The following is a 25,476-nucleotide window of genomic DNA, read 5'->3' as shown; positions in this document are numbered from 1 at the left end:
CAACGGTTACACCAGCCTAATCTCGGGACTTGATAGGCTTGAATTCATAAACAGCAGAGCTGCTGGCAAAACGCATGAAAGTGCTGTTTGAATGAATGCCTGCTGGTGCCTACCATCGCTCAGTCAGACTGCTCTATCAAATCATAGACTTAATTATAACATAATAACACACAGAAATACGAGCCTTAGGACATTAATATGGTTGAATCCGGAAACTATCATCTCGAAAACAAAACATTTATTCTTTCAGTGAAATACGGAACCGTTCCGTATTTTATCTAACGGGTGGCATCCATCAGTCTAAATATTCCGGTTACATTGCACAACATTCAATGTTATGTCATAATTACGTAAAATTCTGGCAAATTATTTCGCAATGAGCCAGGCGGCCCAAACTGTTGCATATACCCTGACTCTGCGTGCAATGAACGCAAGAGAAGTGACACAATTTCACCTGGTTAATATTGCCTGCTAACCTGGATTTCTTTTAGCTAAATATGCAGGTTTAAAAATATATACTTCTGTGTATTGATTTTAAGAAAGGCATTGATGTTTATGGTTAGTTACACGTTGGAGCAACGACAGTCCTTTTTCGCGAATGCGCACCGCATCGATTATATGCAACGCAGGACACGCTAGATAAACTAGTAATATCATCAACCATGTGTAGTTATAACTAGTGATTATGATTGATTAATTGTTTTTTATAAGATAAGTTTAATGCTAGCTAGCAACTTACCTTGGCTTCTTACTGCATTCGCGTAACAGGCGGGCTCATCGTGAGGCAGGTGGTTAGAGCGTTGGACTAGTTAACCGTAAGGTTGCAAGATTGAATCCCTGAGCTGACAAGGTAAAAATCTGTCGTTCTGCCCCTGAACAAAGCAGTTAATCCACCTTTCCTAGGCCGTCATTGAAAATAAGAATGTGTTCTTAACTGACTTGCCTAGTTAAATAAAGGTGTAAAAAAAAAAATACAAAACATTTTCCCCATGTCAATAAAGCCCATTGAATTATATATAGATAGATATAGATAGATAGAAAGAGAGAGAGAGAGAGATACTGTGCTTCTGAGACTCTTACGCAACTTCGAGGGGGGGGGGGGCATTGACTACCTACTGCCTAAGAGTTATGTGAGAGGGGTTGTAGGTTCTTCGGGCCCGGACCTTCTTTGAGGAGTGCTCTGAATCAGTGACAACGGGATGAATGAGTTCTGGGGGATTTACTCTGACAAGAGGCTGTCCAGATGACGTCAAGGACTCGCATGCGACCCGGCAGCGCGCCCCTCTCTGCCACTGTGGCGGAGCTATGTGTTTAGGTTTGACTTGGGAGTAGAGGGGGAAGTTGTGTTTTGTTATGAACAGAGATGAAAGCTGGGTGGATCAAGGTTTGTGTGGTTAATGTTGTGTGTATGTGTATGTGTATGTGTATGTGTTGTGTTGTGTTGTGTTGTGTTGTGTTGTGTTGTGTTGTGTTGTGTTGTGTTGAAGCACTCAAAAGAGCCCTCAAGAGCCCATGCGTCTGTATATGTTTAATTGTGGATCCACATAAAGTAGGGCAGGGGAGCATTCACTATAACAGGTGAGGCTCTTTAAGCTACAATAAGGTACTACTGTCCTGTCTGGACAGGCAATAGCCCACAGAAAAAGCAGTAAACGGGTGTGTCATGTATGTGCAAATGTTTGCATTTCGAAAGACACTGAGGACTACTCCATGAGACAAAGGCACTAGCCCTTGGTCCTTGGCAATTTATTCCCATATGATAAATAATATGAATAATGTAGACCAGTTCAGTTGATAATCCTCATATGTTGAATAAAGAGAAGGACTAGAAAGAAATGTTTCATGAAGCACCTGCTTTACACAACAACAAAATCAGTCATTGGGGAAGGGATTGGATTTTTGCTATAGAGACAAACTTTGTACTCTACTATCCCCTCTCACTCCTCCCTCTATTTGACTTGACTCAGATTAAGTTTGCTCTGCCCATCCATTTGTCAGTAATGCGAAGAGAAAGAGAGACAGGGAAAGAGATGTGTTCTGCTTACATTTTTTCTGGTGATGTTGCGCACGTCGTGCACGTACTGGATTCTTCCTTCATGTCGGACGACCCCCACCGATATGGAATCCTCACACACCTCTGATGCAATATAATGGTCCACTTTGAATCCTAGGTCTCGTAGCACTAAGTAGCCTAGACACATGCACCCACACACATGGAAATATACGGTACCAGTCAAAGGTTCAGACACACCTACTCATTCAAGCGTTTTTCTACATTGTAGAATAATAGTGAAGATATCAAAACTATGAAATAACACACATGGAATCATGTAGTAACCAAAAATGTGTTTGATAAATCAAAATATATTTTATATTTGAGGTAATTCAAAGTAGCCACCCTTTGCCTTGATGAAGGCTTTGCACACTCTTGGCATTGCACACAACTTGCAAGCACCCGGCCCGACACAAGGAGTCGCTAGAGCGCAATGGGACAAGGAAATCCCAGCCGGCCAAACCCTCCCTTAACCTGGACGACGCTGGGCCAATTGTGCGCCGCCTCACTGGTTTCCCGGTCACAGCCGGCTGTGACACAGCCTGGGATCGAACCCGGGTCTGTAGTGACGCCTCAAGCATTGTGATGCAGTGCCTTAGACCGCTGCACCACTCGGGAGGCCCTCTGAATATTACACTTGACACCTACGCGCACACTTACCAGTGGCGATGCCATCAAACAATGAGAGCACGCGGATGGGGTGCCTCTGATCCGCAGGGACAGCCCGGTAGATCTTTGGGCTTTCCTGAGAAACATATAGACCAAATCACAATGTTTATATAAACAACCACAGCTATGTAGTAATGTTGCTATGAGTAGGACCCTGAGGTTTTCCAGACCCTGTGACCTGAGCAAGGAGAATGCCAGGCCCTAGATACTGTATGAGCTAAGTTGGTTTGTGATCAGTATTGTGACATGGGCCAATGTGAGGAGTTAACTAAAGTATCTTGATGGGACTCACAAACTCCTGGCCGTTGTCGTTGATAAAGAACTCCTGCAGCTTCATGCTCCAATCGTGGCGTTGTTTGAGCACACCGTAGGGCTGCAGGGGCTGGCACATGTAGCAGCGCCACGGGTCCAGGTTACGGGCACTGTTCGACGCCCCCGCGCCTACCAGAATGTCCAGGCATTCTACACAGAAACACCTGGATGGGGAGGAAGGAGACAGACGGAGATGTGTGAAATAAGGTTGAGGGGGAAGGAGGGGAGAGAGGGAGATGGATGAATAAGGGAGGGGATAGGGGGGGAGACAGATGGAAAGCAACGATAGGAGACAGGAGGAACTAGTGGTAAAAAAAGGAGACACGAGAGAAAAAAAATACTTCTAATCAACAGGTGAAAGAGAATGTAGAAGCTGACTGAAAATACATAAGTTAAAAATTAACTAAGATACAGTAGATTACAGTTAAGACACAGTAGAGGTACAGTCTGTGTTCCCTATATAGTGCACTACTTAGTAGTTGACAATAAAGGGAAAAGGGTGTCATTTGGAACACACACAGTAGAATACAGAGTCACAGTTTAAGAAGTGAGTGTTGAGTCCCACCTGCAGCAGTTGGCGTTCCCACACAGTAGTACCTCGCGGCCCCCGCAGCACACGGTACAGTACGATTGGTAGCCATCGTCATCATACATGTAGGAGATCTCAAGATACACATCCTAACACACACAAAGATAAACGCTAATTAACAATATCCAGATGCCAGTGTTCTACATATTGACAAACAGAACAAAATTTTAAAAAATCTAATTTCTTGGCACCAGGATTAACTAGGTGCATGTCTGGTGAGCCAGGAGATCAAACAAGAATGTGAATGCAAACAGGACCGGACCTCACATTAGGCAGGATTAAGCGGCCGTCTAGGGCGGCAGATTGATGAGGGCAGCATTTTCCGAGCTAAACTGACCAAGACGTGTGGTATAAAAATTACATATTTACCTGATCTATTTGATATTAATGGTTAACAATTAATATTTAACTAATAGTAAGACATTTCTGTCCTACTAGTGTCTGTGTTTTTATGGTCTCCACTCTAGTTCCCTGCAGCTAATCTGGGTGTATGGTCACCAGAGATGGCTTGACCTGACAAATGAATTAAACACACCATTACATAAACAACAATGTGTTTTACTAGAGATGGATTGTTCTACTCCCAAGCTCTCATTGTCTCAAAATCATCCTGGTGTAACGGATGTGAAATGGCTAGCTAGTTAGCGGTGTTGCGCGGTAGCAGCCTTTCAGTCGGTTACATCATTTATTTTTGGACTAGATATTGCGATTATCTGTGATTAATTGAGATTATCAGTTGCGATTTTCAAACACTTGGTTGAAAACTTGGTAATTCCATCAGACATGGTTAAAACAAGAGTCAGGGTAGAAAACATCACTTCTAAAATGAGATCATATGAATTTATACAAACTGTGCTAACTGAACGCAAAACCAACATTGTTTTATTGACCTTTTTAACTACTGCCATACCACTGAAGATGCGCCCTTCTTTGGCACCAAATCGACGTTCTCGTTGGCACTAGCAACACTCATGTTTCCGAAACTTACTCTGCACTCAGGTGAAGCTCTTTCTTCCCAGCGTTTAACTGTAGGGTTGGGCGATGTATGGGGTCAATTGGCGGGAAGAACTCAATATACAGTGCAGTTTTCCTCATCAATCTACACACAATACCCCATAATGACAAGGCGAAAACAGGTTTTTAGACAGAAATACCTTATTTACATAAGTATTCAGACCTTTTGCTATGCGACTCTAAATTAAGCTCAGGTGCATCCTGTTTCCATTAATCATCCTTGAAATGTGTCTACAACTTGGAGTCCACCTGGGGTAAATTCAATTGTTTGGACATGATTTGGAAAGGCACACACCTGTCTATATAAAAAGGTCCCACAGTTGACAGTGCATGTCAGAACAAAAACTAAGCCATGAGTTCGAAGGACTTGTCCGTAGAGCTCCAAGACAGAATTGTGTCGAGGCACTGCTCTGGGGAAGGGTACCAAACATTTCTGCAGCATTGAAGGTCCCCAATAACACAATGGCCTTCATCATTATTAAATAGAAGAAGTTTGGAACCCCAAGACTCTTCCTAGAGCTGGCCGCCCGGCCAAATTGAGGAATAGGGGGACAAGGGCCTTGGTCAGGGAGGTGACCAAGAACCCAATGGTCACTCTGACAGAGCTCTAGAGTTCCTCTGTGGAGATGGGAGAACCTTCCAGAAGGACAACCATCTCTGCAGCATTCCACCATTTAGGCCTTTATGTTAAAGTGGCCAGACGGAAGCCACTCCTCATTAAAAGGTACATGCCAGGCCGCTTGGAGGACTCTCAGAGCATGAGAAACAAGATTCTCTGGTCTGACGAAACCAAGATTGAACTCTTTGGCCTGAATGCCAAGCGTCACGTCTGGAGGAAACCTAGCACCATCCCTATGGTGAAGCATCGTGGTGGCAGCATCATGCTGTGGGGATTTTTTCAGCGGCAGAGACTGGAAGCCTAGTCAAGATCGAGGGAAAGATGAACAGAGCAAAGTACAGAGAGATCCATGATGAAAACCTGCTCCAGAGTGCTCAGGACCTCAGACTGGGGTGAAGGTTCACCTTCCAACAGGACAACGACCCTAAGCACACAGCCAAAACAACGCAGGAGTGGTTTCGGGATAAGTCTCTGAATGTCCTTGAGTGGCCCAGCCAGAACCCGGAATTGAACATCTGGACAGACCTGAAAATAGCTGTGCAGCGACGCTCCCCATCCAATCTGACAGAGGTTGGGAGGATCTGCAGAGAAGAATGGGAGAAACTGCCCAAATACAGGTGTGCCAAGCTTGTAGCGTCATACCCACGAAGACTCAAGGCTGTACTCACTGCCAAAGGTGCTTCAACAAAGTTCTGAGTAAAGGGTCTGAATACTTTTGTAAATTAGATAAGTTTTTTTAAATTTCGAATAGATTTGCAAAAATGTTTTAAAAAACTGGTTTTGCTTTGTCATTATAGGGTATTGTTCATGACAACTGACCTCTGTTCTGAGACCAGTGACTTGGCAGGTGTTGTCCACTATATATACAAAAGTATGTGGACACCCCTTCAAATTAGTGAATTTGGCTACTTCAGCCACACCCATTTTTGACAGGTGTATAAAAATCGAGCACACAGCCATGCAATCTCCATAGCCAAACATTGGCAGTCGAATGGCCTTACTGAAGAGCTCGGTGACTTTCAACGTGGCTCTGTCATAGGATGACACCTTTCCAACAAGTCAGTTCGTCAAATTTCTGCCCTGCCAGAGTTACCCTGGTCAACTGTAAGTGCTGTTATTGTGATTTTTATTTCCACTGCAAAAATTTCGAACAACTTGTTTTTTCTCTGTCATTGTGGGGTATTGTGTGTAGATTGATGAGGGAAAAAAACGATTCAATCCATTTTAGAATAAGGCTAACGTAACAAAATGCAAAAAGTCAAGGGGTCTGAATACTTTCCAAATGCACTGTATAAAGGACAAATTGGTAATACCAAACCATACCACTGTAAATTTGTGCATGTCATTCTCCTTATTTAAATTGTTACTAAAGCCACAAACAATCTCTTTTTTATGTTTTGTCTAGGCTACAGAATGATTTTCAAATTGGTAGGGCTATGTTTCTCTCATCCATAAAAATACACAGATATCAGTTATATTAGCCTACCTTTTAAAAAATGAATATTATAGCCGTACCAAGTGTTGTTTTTTCATCTTGATCATCTGAGTAATCAAGCACATTTGCAACATTCTTTCTTCTATTAGGCTACTTTCCGACAGTATCAGACTTAAAAAAATAAGTAATAGGATTTACTGGGGGGGAGGGGGGTGGGGGGGCTGATCCAGTGTCAAAAAAAAAAAAGCCCCACTCTTCCCAACATTAAAAATATTTTCACAGGACCCTCCCCTTGTACTGTAAAATAAATGGAATAGACCTCCTAAAGTCAGGGACTTATTTCCATTATGGTCCCTATTTATTTTTACATAAACACATACAATTACATAGAAACAGACATTACAAAAGAGATGAAAAATGCTCAACCTTCAGATGAGCATGAGCGGGGAGTTTAAGTACCATTCTTACAAGCTTGTTTGGCTGGTAGCTTATTCTTTAAATGTTTGGGGCTGCTGGTGAACCATGATGTGCAGGCATAATCAAAGTGACACAGGACTAGCGCACTTGCCAGTTGCCAGAGTCTTTATAGTGTCTATAGCTAGGTTTCCAACCAATTGGCGATAGATTTGTGAATATTCAAAAATCTTCCTAAAAACAATATGCCATTTCAGAGTTTCTCTTTAGAAAATTTGGCGCCAGACAACTTGACAGGGAAGACTTAAATTCACCTGACATTTGAGAAATTTTATAGACATCCATATGCATTCAGATCAGACCAAGCGCCATCAAAAAAAATGAGGGATGTTGGCCAAATGAACCATATTTACGGGTCCTTAAAAACAGCTATAACAAATTACAAAAACACTATTCCTTGTGTTTCGATGTGTAGCATATGTAAAACTTTATAGACACATTTTTTATTTGTTTTTAGGCTACTTTCCTAAAATAATATTTGTCCACCTCACAGTTCAGCTGTCAGAGATTTGAACACTAAATGCATCATGGAATTGCATGCATAGGCCTATAGGCTTAGGTGTCCACTGTATGATATTAATATGTTTATACATATATACAGTACCAGTCAAAAGTTTGGACAAACCTACTCATTCAAGGGTTTTTCTTTATTTATACTATTTTCTACATTGTAAAATAATAGTGAAGACACCGAAACTATGAAATAACACATATGGAATCATGTAGTAACCAAAAAACTGTTAAACAAATCAGATATATTTTTGATGACAGCTTTGCACACTCTTGGCATTCTCTCAACCAGCTTCATGAGGTAGTCACCTGGAATACATTTAAATTAACAGGTGTGCCTTGTTAAAAGTTAATTTGTGGAATTTCTTAATACGTTGAGTAAAATCAGTTGTGTTTTGACAAGGTAGGGTTGGTAGACATAAGATAGCCCTATTAGGTAAAATACCAAGTCCATATTATGGCAAGAACTGCTCAAATAAGCAAAGAGCAACTACAGTCCATCATTACTTTAAGACATGAAGGTCAGTCAATCAGGAAAAACATGCAATCCTCCCCAAAGCAAAAAAAAAAGTTGGACAACCCTCCCCTATTTTGGACCACCCCTCCAACCCCAGTAAATTTACATCTGTCAGTTAGTAACTAAAGTAAAGCCTGCCTTAGCTTAATCAGAAAAAGAACGATGGCTGACTTGGTGGGAAAGAAAAGCATGTCTTCACCTGTTAGGCAGTTCTTCGGTTTCAGGCCGAATTATAAAGTTGAGCCAGCAGACCTGACCGAATTCTTGCAGACTATGCTAACAGATTATCAGGGCAAGGGATGGGCAGACTACAAATCTCCGTTAACATTTACAAGTCCATCATCCTGCTCAATTCGCTTCTCTTAGCAGAAAAGGTAAACATGCTGGTGTTTCTTGCCAAAAACATTTAGGTAGGCCTAAGAAATGGTAAAAAACAACTAGACCTAAATGGTTCCTCATTGCACTTTTTTTATTTTATTTTAAATGGAGAATATATTCAAATCCAGATGCATCTTATTCGAAAGACAGCCTATAGGATAGGCTAAAATATTCTGTCAAACCTTGAAAGGCTTATTTGCACAAAATTAAGTTATTTTCATACTTAATTTGTTTAGGCAGTTACTTTATTTTGTAGGCATGTATTTAGGATTTGTACAGTTCAATAGGCGGGAGATAAATCCCAATTGCCTGTTGCACAATTCAAGGACATCAATAAACACTTTGACAATATTATAAATATTAGTTTATAAGTTTAACTCGTCAAAGTAATGTTTAGCCTACTGAATCTTTTATTGACAGTAGCCTATGTGTAGGCCTAAAGCCTATTATTGGCTGTTTGGTTTGCAAGGAAGGATTTTCAGGATTGTTTAAACTTAGCCTGGTCTCATACACTATATGTAACATAGTAAATCGGGGGCACTCAAATTAGTATGATATGCTACGTTTGGTTACATAACGCAAAAACGAACCCAAAGTGTGCGAGTTCGAATCTCATCACGGACAACTTTAGCATTTTAGCAACTTTTTAGCTACTCTGCAACTACTTAGCATGTTAGCTAATCCTTCCCCTAACCCTTTTAGCTAACCCTTCCCCTAACCCTAACATGAACTTTTTTAGCTAACCCTTCCCCAAACCTTAACCCTTTAACCTAACTCCTAAACTTAACCCTAACTTTAGTCCTAACCCTTAGCCTAGTTAACGTTAGCCACCTAGCTACAATTAGTAACATATCATTAGTTTTGCAAATTCTCAACATATTGTAAAATTGTAGCAAATTGTAACATTTTTCAAACCAACAAACCAAGTAAAGACAAGGATGGTCAAATGCACTTGAAAGATGGGTGGAGCACAAAGATTTTTTTTTAAAAGACCAACACCAGCAGAAACCTCAAACATATCCAGAGCTGAAATACTGCTGAATGTGAATTGCGAGAGACCAATAAAAGCTGCAATTAAACTACAAAAGAGTGCAAAGGCAGCTGGAGCCGACAACATTCCATCAGAGGCCTTTGAGGCGATATCAACGCATCTACAGACATGCTCTATGAGGGGTCTGGGAAGAGGAGAAAACACCCAAAGAATGGGCTGAGGGGCACATTGTCAAGCTTCCGAAGAAAAACGGCCTAAGGGAATGCAGGAATTACTAAGGGATTGCTCTAATGTCTATACCCTGCAAAATCCTGAATAGGATCATCCTCATCTGCCTCCAAAAAGCTGATCAGGGATCAGCAGGCCAGGTTTAGGAAAGACAGACAATGTACGGACCACATGGAAACACTACGCATCATCATAGAACAATCAATAGACGATTATGGCCAAAATATCATATTATATTTTTCAACCAAAAGTTGATCTCATTTGAGATCTGGGCAAAAATCTAGGATATGCTCCGGAACTTTAGCGACTATTAAGTATTTTTGGGCTAGATGTGTCAATGTGTAGTTCATGCATGCATAATCTATGACCAGAATTACTGTCGTACCTCAATTAGCCACGAAATCCCTAGTTTGATAGCAACTGTTTTTCTGGAAGCTGTGTTGCGCCATTTTCCCCCACGTTTCTGAGCCCCTAGCAATTCGAGTTCAACCAATGAGCTTCAGCTTCTAGCTATATGAGTGACAGCTAGCAAGATGCAAATGATGCACACACAGAAGAGCGAGAGAGAGCAATGACAGTGCACATATCTGCAAATACATATCTGCAAACACATATCTGCAAATATACGTAGTACTCAATTTTCGGGGACCAGTTTTAGCTCGTGAGCGCTACTTTCAGAACTACTGGCTAAAAAGTATACAAAAGTACCAGAGAATCCCTTTAATCAAATATTGCAATTGTGATTTGACTTGCAATTAAGATCAAAACACTCGGGTGAACTGTTGGAAATGGAATGATTATTCTAATTCTATAGTTAAAATGTAATAGTGGGACCGTTGAATCCAGTATTGTTTGACATGACCACAGAGGGCGTCCCAGAAACACTTGGAGTGACGTCCAGGCAGAAATGACTGAAAGCGGCCTCAATTGGTGTGACCTGGAAAAACTTGCACCGAACTGAGTGAGGTGTAGGATATTTGTAAATGGCCTATGCTCCTTACAGGAGTCAAGGGATTAAGTCAAGTAAGTCAAACCTTGGCCAGGAATCAGGACTAGGCTAAATAAAGCCAATGCAACTGCCTGTTTTACAAACAGTACAGCACGGATGGCATTCATAAAATTGCATTGCGGGGCGACACTGTAGGCTGCACTATTCTAGATTTGCGGGGATATGAGGGCAGCCAGGACCAGGCCTGAATACAAAGATGTGTGTTTGCGTGCGTGTGTGCGTATGTCTGTGCATTTTAAACCCAGAGACCAAACCCCACAGACACAAAGGCTCTGGGACTCATTGTATAATTGACACAATAACAAAGCTGTAAACTGACTGCAGCCAAAGGTCAGTCATAACTCACACATTTTCAGTCCCAGAAACATGGGACACACCATTATCATCATCAACAACCATCATCACCATTGCAATTTTATATTTCAGTCACCGTGAACCTAATGGACTGAACCATAGCATTTTTACTATGATGGAACTGAGCCTATAACTAGAAAGCTGCTAATAATAAAGAAAATGCTTGAGCCAATAGTTTCTATTAGAACTTCAGCTGAGTGTTTTGTTTCATCAGTTAACTAGAGTGTGTGTTGTTGCTAGAGTGGAACCATAGGGAGGTCACAGGTCCCAACTGAGGATCCTCTGAAGTTAGTACCAGAGACCTGGGGGCATATTCATAAAGCATCTCAGAGTAGGACTGCTGATGTAGAATCAGTTTTGTCTTTTAGACAGTGCTGGAAAAAGTAATCAATTGTCACACTTCAGTAAAAGTAAATATACCTAAATAGAACATGACTCAAGTAAATGTCACCCAGTAAAATACTACTTGAAAAAAAAGTATTGAATAAAAGTCTAAAAGTACACGACCACATGCTCGTCGAACATCTCATTCCAAAGTCATGGGCATTAATATGTAGTTGTTCCCCTCTTTGCTGCTATAACAGCCTCCACTCTTCTGGGAAGGCTTTCCACTAGATGTCGGAACATTGCTGCACATGAGCAGGAAAGGGCCTTCCCCAAACTGTTGCCACAAAGTTGGAAGCACAGAATCGTCTAGAATGTCGTTGTATGCTGTAACGTTAAGATTTCTCTTCAATGGAACTAGCCCGAACCATGAAAAAAGGCCCCAGACCATTATTCCTCATCCGCCAAACTTTACAGTTGGCACTATGCATTCGGGCAGGTAGCATTCTACCGGCATCCGCCAAACTCAGATTCGTCCGTCGGACTGCCAGATGGTGAAGCATCATTAATCATTCCAGAGAATGCGTTTCCACTGCTCCAGAGTCCAATGCCGGCAAGCTTTACACCACTCCAGCCGACGCTTGGCATTGCACATGGTGATCTTAGGATTGTGTGCAGCTACTCGGCCATGGAAACCCATTTCAAGAAGCTCCCGACGAACAGTTATTGTGCTGACGTTGCTTCCAGACGCAGTTTCAAATCAAATCAAATTTTATTGGTCACATATACATATTTAGCAGATGTTATTGCGGGTGTAGTGAAATGCTTGTGTTCCTAGCTCCAACAGTGCAGTAGTATCTAACAATTCACAACATTACACACAAATCTAAAAGTAAAAGAATGGAATTAAGAAATATATAAATATTAGGACGAGCAATGTTGGAGTGGCATTGACTAAAATACAATAGAATACAGTATATACATATGAGATGAGTAAAGCAGTATGGTAACATTATTAAAGTGACTAGTGTTCCATTATTAAAGTGACCAGTGTTTCCATGTATATGGGGCAACAGCCTAAGGTGCAGGGTTGATACGAGGGATAGTCATTTATACACTACTGTTAAAAAGTTTGGGGTCACTTAGAAATGTCCTTGTTTTTGAAAGAAAAGCAAATATTTTTGTCAATTAAAATAACATAAAATTGATCAGAAATACAGTGTAGACATTTAATGTTGTAAATGACTATTGTAGCTGGAAACATCTTGATTTTTTATGGAATATCTACATAGGCGTACAGAGGCCCTGTCACGCCCTGGCCATAGAGAGGCTTTTATTCTCTATTTTGGTTAGGCCAGGGTGTGGCTAGGGTGGGCATTCTAGTTTCTTTATTTCTATGTTTTGTCCGGGTATGGTTCTCAATCAGGGACAGCTGTCTATCGTTGTCTCTGATTGGGAATCATACTTAGGCAGCCATTTTTTCCTTTGGTGTTTGTGGGTAGTTGACTTTGTTAGTGGCACTATAGCCCTAGTAAGCTTCACGGTCATTTCTTTGCTTCTTGTTTTGTTGGCGACATTCTAAATAAAATAAAATGTACGCTCACCACGCTGCACCTTGGTTCGTTCATTTCCACCTAGACGACGGCCGTGACAGGCCCATTATCAGCAACCATCACTCCTGTGTTCCAATGGCACTTTGTGTTAGCTAATCCAAGTTTATCATTTTAAAAAGGCTAATTGATCATTAGAAAACCCTTTTGCAATTATGTTAGCACAGCTGAAAACTGTTGTTCTATTAAAGAAGCAATAAAACTGGCCTTCTTTAGACTAATTGACTATCTGGAGCATCAGCATTTGTGGGTTCGATTACAGGCTCAAAATGACCAGAAACAAAATACTTTCTTTTGAAACTCGTTAGCTAATCCAAGTTTAAGAATAGACTAACACAATGTGCCATTGGAACACAGGAGTGGTGGTTGCTGATAATAGGCCTCTGTACGCCTATGTAGATATTCCATAAAAAATCAAGATGTTTCCAGCTACAATAGTCATTTCCCCCCAAAAAATGTGCTGTTCTTTCAAAAACAAGGACCTTTCTAAGTGACCCCAAACGGTGGTGTACATATTTATATACCCCCCAAAATTACTTAAGTACTATACCCCACTGGCTGGTCGTAATGGTATTGTTTATTGCTGTTCTTAAAATTTGAATTCTATATTGCTCCAAATTTGCACACACCCCATGTTCCATAACAATGTCATGGAAAATATTAATTATGTTTCCAACTACCAATCAGTCAGTAACTGCGCCTTAAATCCAGCTGCATATTGAACGTTGAGATTTCTGAAAGGCCAGTCTCTTTGGCAAATAACAGGAGTGTTAGCTAAAAAGACTGGTACCCAGCCTGATCTATTGGACTGGAGGCATTCGATAGAAGCAGCCAGCCAAGCCTGGTATCGATGCCTCTAGTCCCGGGGGTACCAACATTTTCTTTTTTTACCCCTTTTTCGTGGTATCCAATTTCTAGTTAACAGTTTTGTCCCATCGCTGCAACTACCGTACGGACTCGGGAGAGGCGAAGGTCGAGAGCCATGCGTCCTCCGAAACACAACCCAGCCAAGCCGCACTGCTTCTTGACACAATGCCCGCTTAACCCGGAAGCCAGCAGCATCAATGGGTCGGAGGAAACACTGTACACCTGGTGACCGTGTCAGCATGCATTGCGCACGGCCCGCTACAGGAGTCGCTAGTGCGCGATGGGACAAGAACATCCCTGCCGGCCAAACCCTCCCCTAACCTGGATGACGCTGGTCCAATTGTGTGCCGCCCCATGGGTCTCCCGTTCGCAGCCGGCTGCGACAGAGCCTGAACTCGAACCAGGATCTCCAGTGGCACAGTTAGCACTGCGATGCAGTGCCTTAGACCTTTTCTGAGTCAAGATCACTTTTGGAGTCAACAGGCAAGCCGAGATCTACGGCTCAGATTTATTTTTAAACATGACAAAATAATTTAGCCCTATGCAACATTAACCTAATAAAGATAGTTCTGTAGAAATTAGGTTTGTGCATTAGGCCTAATACATTATCACAGCATATTGGCTATGCCTGGTCTGCAAATATTGTTCTTCTCAGACAATATTATATTTCAAAACTCGAGCTTGATAACAAAATAGATCAGTTGTTGCATCACTTGCGAGGCACAGCTGAGCATAAATTTAAATCATTCACTTTTTTATTTTACTGGACTGATGGTGCATCTGCATCTGATGGTCCCTGCATCTGGTGGTCAGTCTCAGCGGAGGGAGAGAGCAGCAGAGGGTCCGCCTCTCACGTTCCCTGCTCTCTCCTTTCCTCCGGTGAGATTGACCAGAGAGAGGGGACACCGTCTTCCACCTGGTGGCGAGACTCGAGTCGCACCACATTATTTCTGACTCATGCACACATTCATGTTGTTCCTATGACGAAAGAAAGTGAAATATTCCTCGATAGTAAAATAGATACGATGATCTGCTAATAATATAAACACAGGCCTATCGATACACTTGGCAACTCATTGATTGCAGCTGCAGTGCTGGTTGTAGCACGAGTGGAAGTAGGGCGTTTTATGTTTTGTAAAAGTGCTGAATAAAAGCAGTGTTGACAGTGCTGAATAAAAACAAACAAACGAACTCATAAAAACATTAGCTCTGTGCTGTATTTGTTGACAGTCTCTCTCTGGTCATGGTTTTAAAAGTTATAAAATCTCACATAGTCTAGTATCAAACTTTGCCGTGGGGTCGTGGAAGCTGTAGGCACGGTGATTTGAGCTATCCGATTGGCCAGCGCAGTAAGCACACTTGATTTAGCTATCCTGGTCCACCGGGTAGGTGGAGTTTGTCCCTTCAGACAAATTAAATGGTTCAAAATGGGAACACTTTGCCTACCCAGTGTGCAGGGCTTCTGAATAAAGTGCACCTACCACCAACAGCGCAAGACAAATTGAAACAAAGTAGGAGCGCAAGGCTTTATCGCTGGAATTTCTACAGAAATGTTTGGTGATCGACTAGGAATGCCTTGAAGATTGACCAGTTGGTCAACCGGTTGGTGACCACTGCTCTAGTCCCTTACACAACAAAGAGAGGCAAGCCCAGGCATTTACGACTCAAAAATTTTGGACACAGTGGCTCTACTGACAGAATAGCTCTAGATGACTATTGTGGAAATCCTGCTTCCAGAGAGCAGCACAAACACATTAATAAACATTTTGATACATCGTAGGGCTCGGAGTAGATTAAATATTTAGGTAGGTAGGTGAATGTCTGTGTGTCCTTCACCTCAGGGTGTCCTGCTTTTTTTCAACAATTATTTTCTACTCTACAAGTACAACGTGGGACCTACTGTATAGTCAATGGGTGTTGTAAGGATGGTTGAGTGAGAGTGATGAGAGTTAAAGATAATATTGGTGTATTTCTTGGGAGTGTGCCGTTTGACTGAAAGAAGTGCACTAACCTTGCATGCTTGGCAAAGGCCTCCTTCAAAAAGTGGGTGGAAGGTTGCCGCTCGTGTTTTCCCACATGAGAGGCAAAACTCTGCCAGAAAAAAGACAGATAGATTAAGTCTTCAGACTAAAGCACTTTTCGCAGTTTATGTTCCATAGCTACATCAATTAGAGATCTTTTTTTGAGAAATGTCCAAAACTAAAATGAGAACATACCTTCTATACTTCTGTTATTCTTCAAAACTTCATGCACCATTTGTTCTGAAGGGCAGAGAGGATACACAGAGAGAGACACACACATCCAAGTCAATAATCAAGACAGGTCTTGAGACACATGAACAATAACATACTACTGTATAGTAATAAAGAACAATCTTAAGGGAATTAGCTACATATGTTTGAAACAGACAACTCCAGGTTCGTATTCATTAGGGTATAACATTTTGAAAACGTTTTGAACAGAAATAGTAAATTAATGTTTCTTATAGGACAAATCTAAGTAGTCCCTCCCTGTTTCAGTCTGTTTTCTTCTGTTTGGTGCCTAATGAATACGACCCTGGTACCCCAGGTTGACCTCTGACCTCTACTGTAGACCTCCTCGGGGCTGCTCTTGGCCTTACAAAGGCTGATGCGGGGCCTCTTGGCTGTGGGGAAATACTCTAGCAGACTGACGTCCAACACTTTGTGGTTTAACGGGTTGCTGTCTAGAGAGAACACATACAGAACAAAAACAACAGTCAAGTTATAAGACAGATTAAGTTATTGCCGAAACAAAATGTTGTATTACATTTTTTTTATCTCACTGACAGCAAGGCCAAGTAATATCGGGGTGAAAGTAAGCCGGTACGGAGTAGACGTTACAGAGTACCAGTATAACATGAGCCTATCACAATAATTAAAACAAAGATGCCAAGAAAACTGAAGGCAATTACAATATTATTTATCATTACTGCATGTCAGTTGCATGACAAATGGGAGAATGGACATGAAAACATGTAGAATACACTCCAAAATGCAGTGTGGTTTGACGATAAAAGTTACATTTTGCGAAGGCAGAGGTGAGTGTCAGAGACTGAGACTCTCGCGGACAGCAGTGGACGCATCATTTCAGGTTACAAGTGTAGTGTGCCTAATGAATGTGTCACGCCCTGATCTGTTTCACCTGTCCTTGTGATTGTCTCCACCCCCTCCAGGTGTCGCTTATTTTTCCTGGTGTATTTTCCCCTGTGCTTCCTGTCTCTCTGTGACAGTTTGTCTTGTATGTCTTTCAAGTCAACCAGCGTGTTTTCCCGTACTCCTGCTTCTATTCTCTTTTTGCTAGTCCTCCCGCTTTTGACCCTTGCCTGTTTTCTGGACTCTGTACCCGCCTCCCTGACCTGACCTCGAGCCTGCCTGCCACTCTGTACCTCCTGGACACTGAACTGGTTTTGACCTTTTGCCTGTCCACGAACATTCTCTTGCCTACACCTTTTGGATTGATTAATAAATATCAAAGACTCAAACCATCTGCCTCCCGTGTCTGCATCTGGGTCTCGCCTTGTGCCCTTATAGAATGACAATCACTGAATGTCATTCATTATACTTCTTGGTGTTTTGTAACAGATGTTTCTTTCCATTCATCAATTAATCAATCTAATGCATTTATAAAGCCCTTTTTACATCAGCAGACAAAGTGCCACAAAGTGCTTTCTAGAAACCCAGTCTAAAATCCCAGGGAGCAAGCAATGCAGATGTAGAAGCATGGTGGCTAGCAAAAACTCCCTAGAAAAGGCAGAAACCTAGAGTGGAAACAGTGTCACACCCTGATCTGTTTCACCTGTCTTTGTGCTTGTCTCCGCCCCCCTCCAGGTGTCGCCCATCTTCCCTTGTGTATTTATACCTGTGTTATCTGTCTGTTGCCAGTTAGTTTTGTTTGAGAAACCTACCAGAGTTTGTTCCACTGCCCCTGCCTGTTTCTTACGCCTGTTTTGTAGTCCTTCCTGGTTTTGACCCTTCTGCCTGCCCTGACCCTGAGCCTGCCTCCCGTTCTGTACCTTGCCCCACCTCACTGGATTATTGACCCCTGCCTGCCCTGACCCTGAGACTGCCTGCCATTCTGGACCCTTTGCACCCTCTCTGGATTACTGACCTCCGCCTGCCTTTGACCTGTCGTTTGCCTGCCCCTGTATTAGAAATAAACTTTTGTTTCTTCGACACTGTCTGCATCTGGGTCATACTTGAAACGTGATAACCAGGCTCTGAGGGTGGCCAGTCCTCTTCTGGCTGTGCCCGTTGGAGATTGTAAGAGTACATGGCCATTCATGAAATGGTAGTTGCACAGTGCACTGTATGGTTGCAGGATTTATTTTAGAGTGGATGAAGGTGAGCAGGTGGCGAGGCTTACAGGAGCCTATTGAAGTGATTGTTTGAAAATTAGATGAAAACATGACTGGTGTTTATGCCACAATAAAATATAAATCTTGACTATTAGTCCACAGACATCATAGTAAGGGATTCATTCTATATACTTTCACACCTGGTTAATCCCCTGACAAACCCATGGAGTACTGTGGATGACATGAAGCATACTAGACAGGAGGCAACCCTTAACCACCCCTCCACTCTAATGAAATAGCAAAGTGTCAACATGCAGTTAACAGACAATATGCAAACAAAGACTGGGGGAGAAAGACAGAAAGACAAAGAGAAGGGCGAGTGTGGGAGATGCCAAGTAGAGACATAAATAAATGACATAAGTATTCTAAAAACAGCTTATCAAGAAGCAAATTTTTAGAATCAGGTGTGCTAGATTGTGGTTGGAGCTAAAAACTACAGGACGGTAGCTCTCCAGGAACAGGGTTGGAGAACCTGATCTAGAGAAAGTAACGGTGGAACTCTTTTAAATCTGTCAGCAACTATTGTTCACAGCACTAACCGGGGCTATCGTTTAAGTTGGGTGCTATAACAGTGATACATTGGACTACAGATATGCTTCCTAGATTATTCCAGCAAATTCACAACTATTGTATGATGTGAAAACTGAAAAAACGACAGCTATCCCTTTAACCTCTCTAGGGTACGTGGGATGGTAGCGTCCCACCTCTTCAACAGCCAGTGAAATTCCATAATTAAAATTCCTCAAACATACATGTATTTTACACCATTTTAAAGATACACTTGTTGTAAATCCAGCCAGTGTCCGATTTCAAAAAGGCTTTACGACGAAAGCAAACCAAACGATTATGTTAGGTGAGTGCCTATTCACAGAATAACACAGCCATTTTTCCAGCCAAAGAGAGGATTCACAAAAAGCTGAAATATAGATAAAATGAATTACTAACCTTTGATGATCTTCATCAGATGACACTCATAGGACTTCATGTTACACAATACATGTATGTTTTGTTCGGTAAAGTTCATATTTATATCCAAAAATCTGAGTTTACATTGGCGCGTTACGTTCAGAAGTTCCAAAACATCCGGTGATTTTGCAGAGCCACATCAATACTCATTATAAATGTTGATGAAAATACAAGTGTTATGCATGGAATTTTAGATGCACTTCTCCTTAATGCAACCGCTGTGTCAGATTTCAAAAAAGCTTTACGGAAAAAGCAAACCATGCAATAATCTGAGGTCGGCGCTCAGAGCCCAATCAAGACAAAAATATATCCGCCATATTGTGCAGTCAACAGAAGTCAGAAATAACATTATAAACATTCACTTACCTTTGATGATCTTCATCAGAATGCACTCCCAGGAATCCCAGTTCCACAATACATGTTTGCTTTGTTCGATAATGTCCATCATTTATGTCCAAATTCCTCCTTGTTGTTCTAGTGTTCAGTACACTTTCCAAACTCACGACGTGCGGGAAAGTCCAGCGGAAAGTACGGACGAAAAGTAAAAAAAGTTATATTACAGTCCGTAAAAACATGACAAACGAAGTATTGAGTCAATCTTTAGGATGTTTTTAACATAATTCTTCAATAATGTTCCAACCGGAGAATTCCTTTGTCTTCAGAAGTGCGATGGAACAGAGCTCCCTTTCACATGAACGCGCATGGTCAGCGCATGTTCAGGTCATGGTAGACCTTACTCAATCTCCTCTCATTCGGCCCCACTTCACAGTAGAAGCATCAGACAAGGTTCTAAAGACTGTTGACATCTAGTGGAAGCCTTAGGAAGTGCAACATTACCAATATTCCACTGTATCTTCAATAGGAGCTGAGTTGAAAATCGACCAACCTCAGATTTCCCACTTCCTGGTTGGATTTTTTTTCTCAGGTTGTTGCCTGCCATATGAGTTCTGTTATACTCACAGACATCATTCAAACAGTTTTAGAAACTTCAGCATGTTTTCTATCCAAATCTAATAATAATCTAATAATTAAATCTAATAATCTAATAATATGCATATTCTAGCTTTTATGGCTGAGTAGCAGGCCGTTTACTCTGGGCATGCTTTTCATCCGGACGTGAAAATACTGCCCCCTACCCCAAAGAAGTTAACCTCTCTGGGATCGTTCTGGACGCTAGCGTCCCACCTCGCCAACAGCCAGTGAAATTGCAGGGCGCCAAATTCAAAACAACAGAAATCTCATAATTAAAATTCCTCAAACATACAAGTATTTTACACCATTTTAAAGATACACTTCTCGTTAATCCAACCACAGTGTCCAATTTCAAAAAGGCTTTTCGGCGAAAGCAGAACATATCATTATGTTAGGTCAGCAACTAGTCACAGAAAGCATTCAGCCATTTTCCAACCAAAGAGAGGTGTCACAAAAAGCAGAAATATAGATAAAATTAATCACTAACCTTTGACGATCTTCATCAGATGACACTCCCAGGACTCAATGTTACACAATACATGTATGTTTTGTTTGATAAAGTTCATATTTATATCCAAAACCTCAGTTTACATTGGTGCCATGTTCAGAAATGCCTCCTAAAACATCCGGAGAAATTGCAGAGAGCCACATCAAATAACAGAAATACTCATCATAAACTTTGATGAAAGATACATGTTTAACATAGAATTAAAGATAAACTTGTTCTTAATGCAACCGCTGTGTCAGATTTCAAAAAAGCTTTACGGCAAAAGAACAATATTCAATAATCTGAGTACAGCGTTCAGCCACCAAAGCAAGCCATACAGTTACCCGCCAAATTGTTGAGTCAACAAAAGTCAGAAATTGCATTATAAATCTTCACCTACCTTTGCTGATCTCCATCGGAATGCACTCCCAGGACTTCCACAAGAAATGTTTGTTTTGTTCGATTACGTCCATATTTATGTCCAAATACCTCCATTTTGTTTGCGCGTTTAGTTCACTATTCCAAAGGCACAATGCGCGAGCGCAAAATCCAGACGAAGAGTCAAAAGAGTTCCATTACAGTTTGTAGAAACATGTCAAACGATGTTTACAATCAATCCTTAGGGTCTTTTTATAATAAATCTTCAATAATATTCCAACCGGACAATAGCGTATTCATTACAGAGTTTTCCTCTGTAATGAATACGCTATTGTCCGGTTGGAATATTATTGAAGATTTATTTTGTGGAAGATAGAGAGGTTGTAGAAGGAATGGCACGCCCGCGTGACCACGCAGTAAACAACTCATTGGCCTCAGCCTAGTCCACTTGTTGAAATAGCTCTTATTCGACCCCCTTCTACAATAGAAGCCTCAAACAACTTTCTAAAGCTGGACCTCTGCTGGAAGCCTTGGGAAGTGCAATCTGGCCCCATAGACACAGCATATTGGATAAGCAATCACTTAAATGAAACTACAAACCTCAGATTTCCCACTTCCTGGTTGGATTTGTCTCAGGTTTTTGCCTGCCATATGAGTTCTGTTATACTCACAGACATTATTTTAACAGTTTTGAAACTTTAGAGTGTTTTCTATCCAAATCTACTACTTATATGCATATCATAGCTTCTGGGTCTGGGTAACAAGCAGTTTACTCTGGGCACCTTATTCATCCAAGCTACTCAATACTGCCCCCCCTTTCCCAAAGAAGTTAAGGGGCCCATAGTGGACAAGACTGGACAGAAGGCGAGCAGGAGAAAACCCCAGCCATGGCATTAAGACCTTATATTGACTTTGGTTGGTAAGTCTCACCAGGGTTCTCTGTGGGTTTGAGGCCCTCCTGGCCCTTAGGCAGGAAGCCCCCTTTGGCCCAGTCCAGCATGGGCTTGACCTGGTCCTCTGGCCCCTCTGACTCACACGGAGGGAATGGCTTCTCAGCACGCAGACTGGCCATCTGAGAGAGAGAGGGGGAAAGAGAGGATAGGGAGGAGGCAGGGGTGTGGAAGAGGGAGAAAAGGCGGGGTGAGCGAAGGAGAGAGGGAGAGGGAGAGGTAGGAGGTTAGGTGGAAGATAGAGAGGTTGTAAATGAGAACTTGTTCTCAACTAGCCTACCTGGTTAAATAAAGGTGAAATAAAATAAAACACTTTTTTTTTTTTTTTTTTTTTAAATACAATTGCTTGTGTGAGTATACATTTTAGGGGAAAATATTATAGGCCTATTTTAACAATGAAAAGGAATTGTCTAAGTTAAATTAAAATATCCATGTGACATTGTCACATACAAAAATATAACCTGACATTTGATATTCTTAATTTAATAAAACAAACCTTTAAATGTCGTTTTTATTCTGTGTACCCCATAAAAAACATATCCCACTTGTTGTATTTCTCTTCCAATCAAAGCGCCACTACAGTCACAGAGGCTTCATGTGTAGCAAGTAAAGTGAGAGATCATTGTTATTTGTTGCTATTTGTAGACAAGGACAGGGAGCACAGCAAAATGTTGCCTCAATTAGCCTAGTTAGCTAGTTTAGGTAACTTCTCTTCTCCGATTTGATGCAGTCAACACAGGCACTGTCAGATGGGACTATAAATAACATATGGCATCAACAAGTTAGCGCGAGTTGACTAGGCTACACTGCATCTCTCTGTTTCTCCCTGTTTGCTCTGCACACCCCTTCCACACACACTGGCACCTCCCCCCCGCCTGCTTCTGCTGCAGCAGAGCGCATTGCCTCTACCTTGCTGAGCAAGTGTTCAGGTTAAAAACATAGCAAAGTTAAGGAAACAATTGTATTACGAAAATCTGAATAACCCCCAAAAAATGTATGATATTTTTCGAATAGTAACATTATTTCAAATTCCCATACCTACTGTCTGTCTGTTTGTCGGTATTGTGAAGTTATTAACAGGCCCTAGTATTGAGATCAAGGAAATGCAGGGATATTCCCGGCCCCTGTATTGACATAAAAAATGTATATACAGTACCAGTCAAAAGTTTGAACACACCTACTCATTCAAGTTTTTTTATTATTTTATTTTTTACTATTTTCTACATTGTAGAATAATAGTGAAGACATCAAAACTATGAAATAACACATATGGAATCATGTAGTAACCAAAAAAGTGTTAAACAAATCTAAATATATTTTATATTTGAGATTCTTCAAAGTAGCCACACTTTGCCTTGATGATAGCTTTGCAAACTCTTGCACACTCTGTGGTAAATTCAATTGATTGGACATAGGGCTGTGGCGGTCACTAAAATTTTGTCAGCTGGTGATTGTCAAGCAAATAACTGTCGATCTCACGGTAATTGACCATTAATTAACATACACACATTTAATTTTAATGCATTTCTAAAAATGGCTAAAAACCTGTTTTCGCTTTGTATTTAGGGGATATTGTGTGTAGATTGAAGATGGGAAAAAACGACTTAATCCATTTTAAAACAAGGCTGTAATGTAACAAAATGTGGAAAAAGTCAAGGGGTCTGAATACTTTCCCAATGCACTGTAGAGTAACCAAACCCTCTCCCCACACACCACACATATATACACACACACATAAATGAATCTCTACATTCTTCTTTGCCACCCTCCTCCTCCCCCTCCTTACCTCCAGTGCCTGGAAGATGGCCCTGCGGTAGGATGCCAGCTTGGCGTAGGAGGCTTGGTTGAAGAACTTGGGGAAAGCAGTGATGGAGTCCAGTTTGTCAGCTGAAACCTGGTGAGGATGATGAGTGGAAGCCAAGGACAAGACATTAGCAGGTGGAGATATGGAAGGTTAAAAGCTCATTCATTGCTTTACTGTAAAACAAGGTCCGTATTCACAAAGCGTCTCAGAGTAGGAGTGCTTAACTAGGATAAGGTGCCCCCTGTCCATATAATGTTATTCTTTATGATCTACAAGAGGACTGATCATCAACCAGCACTCCTACTTCATGAGCCTCGTTTACACCTTGCACTAATATGTGGGTTTCATGATCTTATCAATATGATCCAATCACTATCTAATCAAGGTTTATCTTTCATCCATCCACTGTGTCCGCATTTTGACCAGATTTCCTAGTCCCTCCCTGTATGCAATTTCTTTGCATTCAGATAATATGAATGTATTTATTTATTTTAAGAGAATTATTGATGCTGCAAGTCATTGGTACTGCCTGTCAATGATTTTAGAGATCAGTATAATGATGATTTAATTAAATGGTTTGACCATCCAGATCTGTCTACACTTCATTGATTTCCAGACACAATGCTTGCCTGACTACATCCAGATGTGGTCAGGAAGATCTGATCACAACCAGATCACAATTGTCTACACCTGTCTAAAAATGTGGGCACAATCAGAATGTGGACAAGATAAGGACAAAAGGATGAATGTTAGCTCCGGGTATAAACAGGGCTTTTGTCAATGCTGCCCCTGAAATATAGCAGACTTTATGACAGACATGATAACATCCAAAATGTTCCTCTCTGCCAAACAATGATGGAGTGTTGTGATTGTTGTGAGTACACAGGGTGGGAACCCTCCTCCTCAATTCTCACCTCAGAGAACTTGCCATCACCGAACCACTGCAGCCACCTCATGCCATGAGTGGCTTGTCGTTTGCCCGTGGCGTGCCAGGTGACCACGATGCCTGGCCACCAGGAGAAACCCTTGATCTTCCCCCACACCAGCTCCCCAATGCCAAAACCCTTGTTGTCCTGCGAGGGGAGAGGACGGGGGACAGTTGGAGGGGTAAAGAGGTGTGTGTGTGTGTGTGTGTGTGTGCGAACTAGATTTGGAGTTTGAAACAGGTGGGTCTTTGACTCTAGGACATGTCAGCGCATAGACAATCCGCCAGGTGCACATCATCATAATGGATATACCACTGCCAGGGGACTGTGGGTTCCATTAGTCTTGTTGTGGATACAGGTTGGCCTCCAAACACACATTACAAAGACTCAGTCTTACTATGAGACTATGTTATACTTCATGTGCCATTGCCACTGACTAACCCCACACCACACAGCACTGTAGACCTGTGAGGTTACAGACGTCAAAGAGAATGGAGGCAGAGATGTACAAACACACACAGTCAGTCATGCTCCAAACACACATTGTCTCTGCAGGTGGACAAACAGAAGAAGGGATGGGAGACTTCTATGATATTATCCACTTTCTCCCCTCTTGTTTTCTGTTAAAACATAACTCCCTCTTCTATTGGCCCTATATTCCCCCC

General features: G+C 41.6%; 1 protein-coding gene across 1 annotated transcript in view; it reads right to left on the bottom strand.

Moving 5' to 3' along the window:
- LOC120061607 (DNA (cytosine-5)-methyltransferase 3B-like) overlaps positions 1-25,476 on the bottom strand; it is a 56,130-nt gene that overhangs the window by 11,656 nt on the left and 18,998 nt on the right. Inside the window, exons 6-15 of the mRNA XM_039011512.1 lie at positions 24,800-24,958; positions 23,868-23,975; positions 22,062-22,203; positions 16,535-16,657; positions 16,170-16,214; positions 15,965-16,044; positions 3,600-3,712; positions 3,015-3,198; positions 2,714-2,798; positions 2,046-2,191 (exon numbers count right to left, since the gene is read on the bottom strand). Of these exons, the coding sequence (XP_038867440.1) occupies positions 2,046-2,191; positions 2,714-2,798; positions 3,015-3,198; positions 3,600-3,712; positions 15,965-16,044; positions 16,170-16,214; positions 16,535-16,657; positions 22,062-22,203; positions 23,868-23,975; positions 24,800-24,958 (1,185 nt within the window). The remainder of the gene's footprint in view (positions 1-2,045; positions 2,192-2,713; positions 2,799-3,014; positions 3,199-3,599; positions 3,713-15,964; positions 16,045-16,169; positions 16,215-16,534; positions 16,658-22,061; positions 22,204-23,867; positions 23,976-24,799; positions 24,959-25,476) is intronic.

Source organism: Salvelinus namaycush, chromosome 16 (genome assembly GCF_016432855.1).
Source record: "Salvelinus namaycush isolate Seneca chromosome 16, SaNama_1.0, whole genome shotgun sequence".
NCBI lineage: Eukaryota > Metazoa > Chordata > Actinopteri > Salmoniformes > Salmonidae > Salvelinus > Salvelinus namaycush.
The sequence above is the reverse complement of the archived record's forward strand: the minus strand, read 5'-3'. Positions and strand labels throughout refer to the sequence as shown.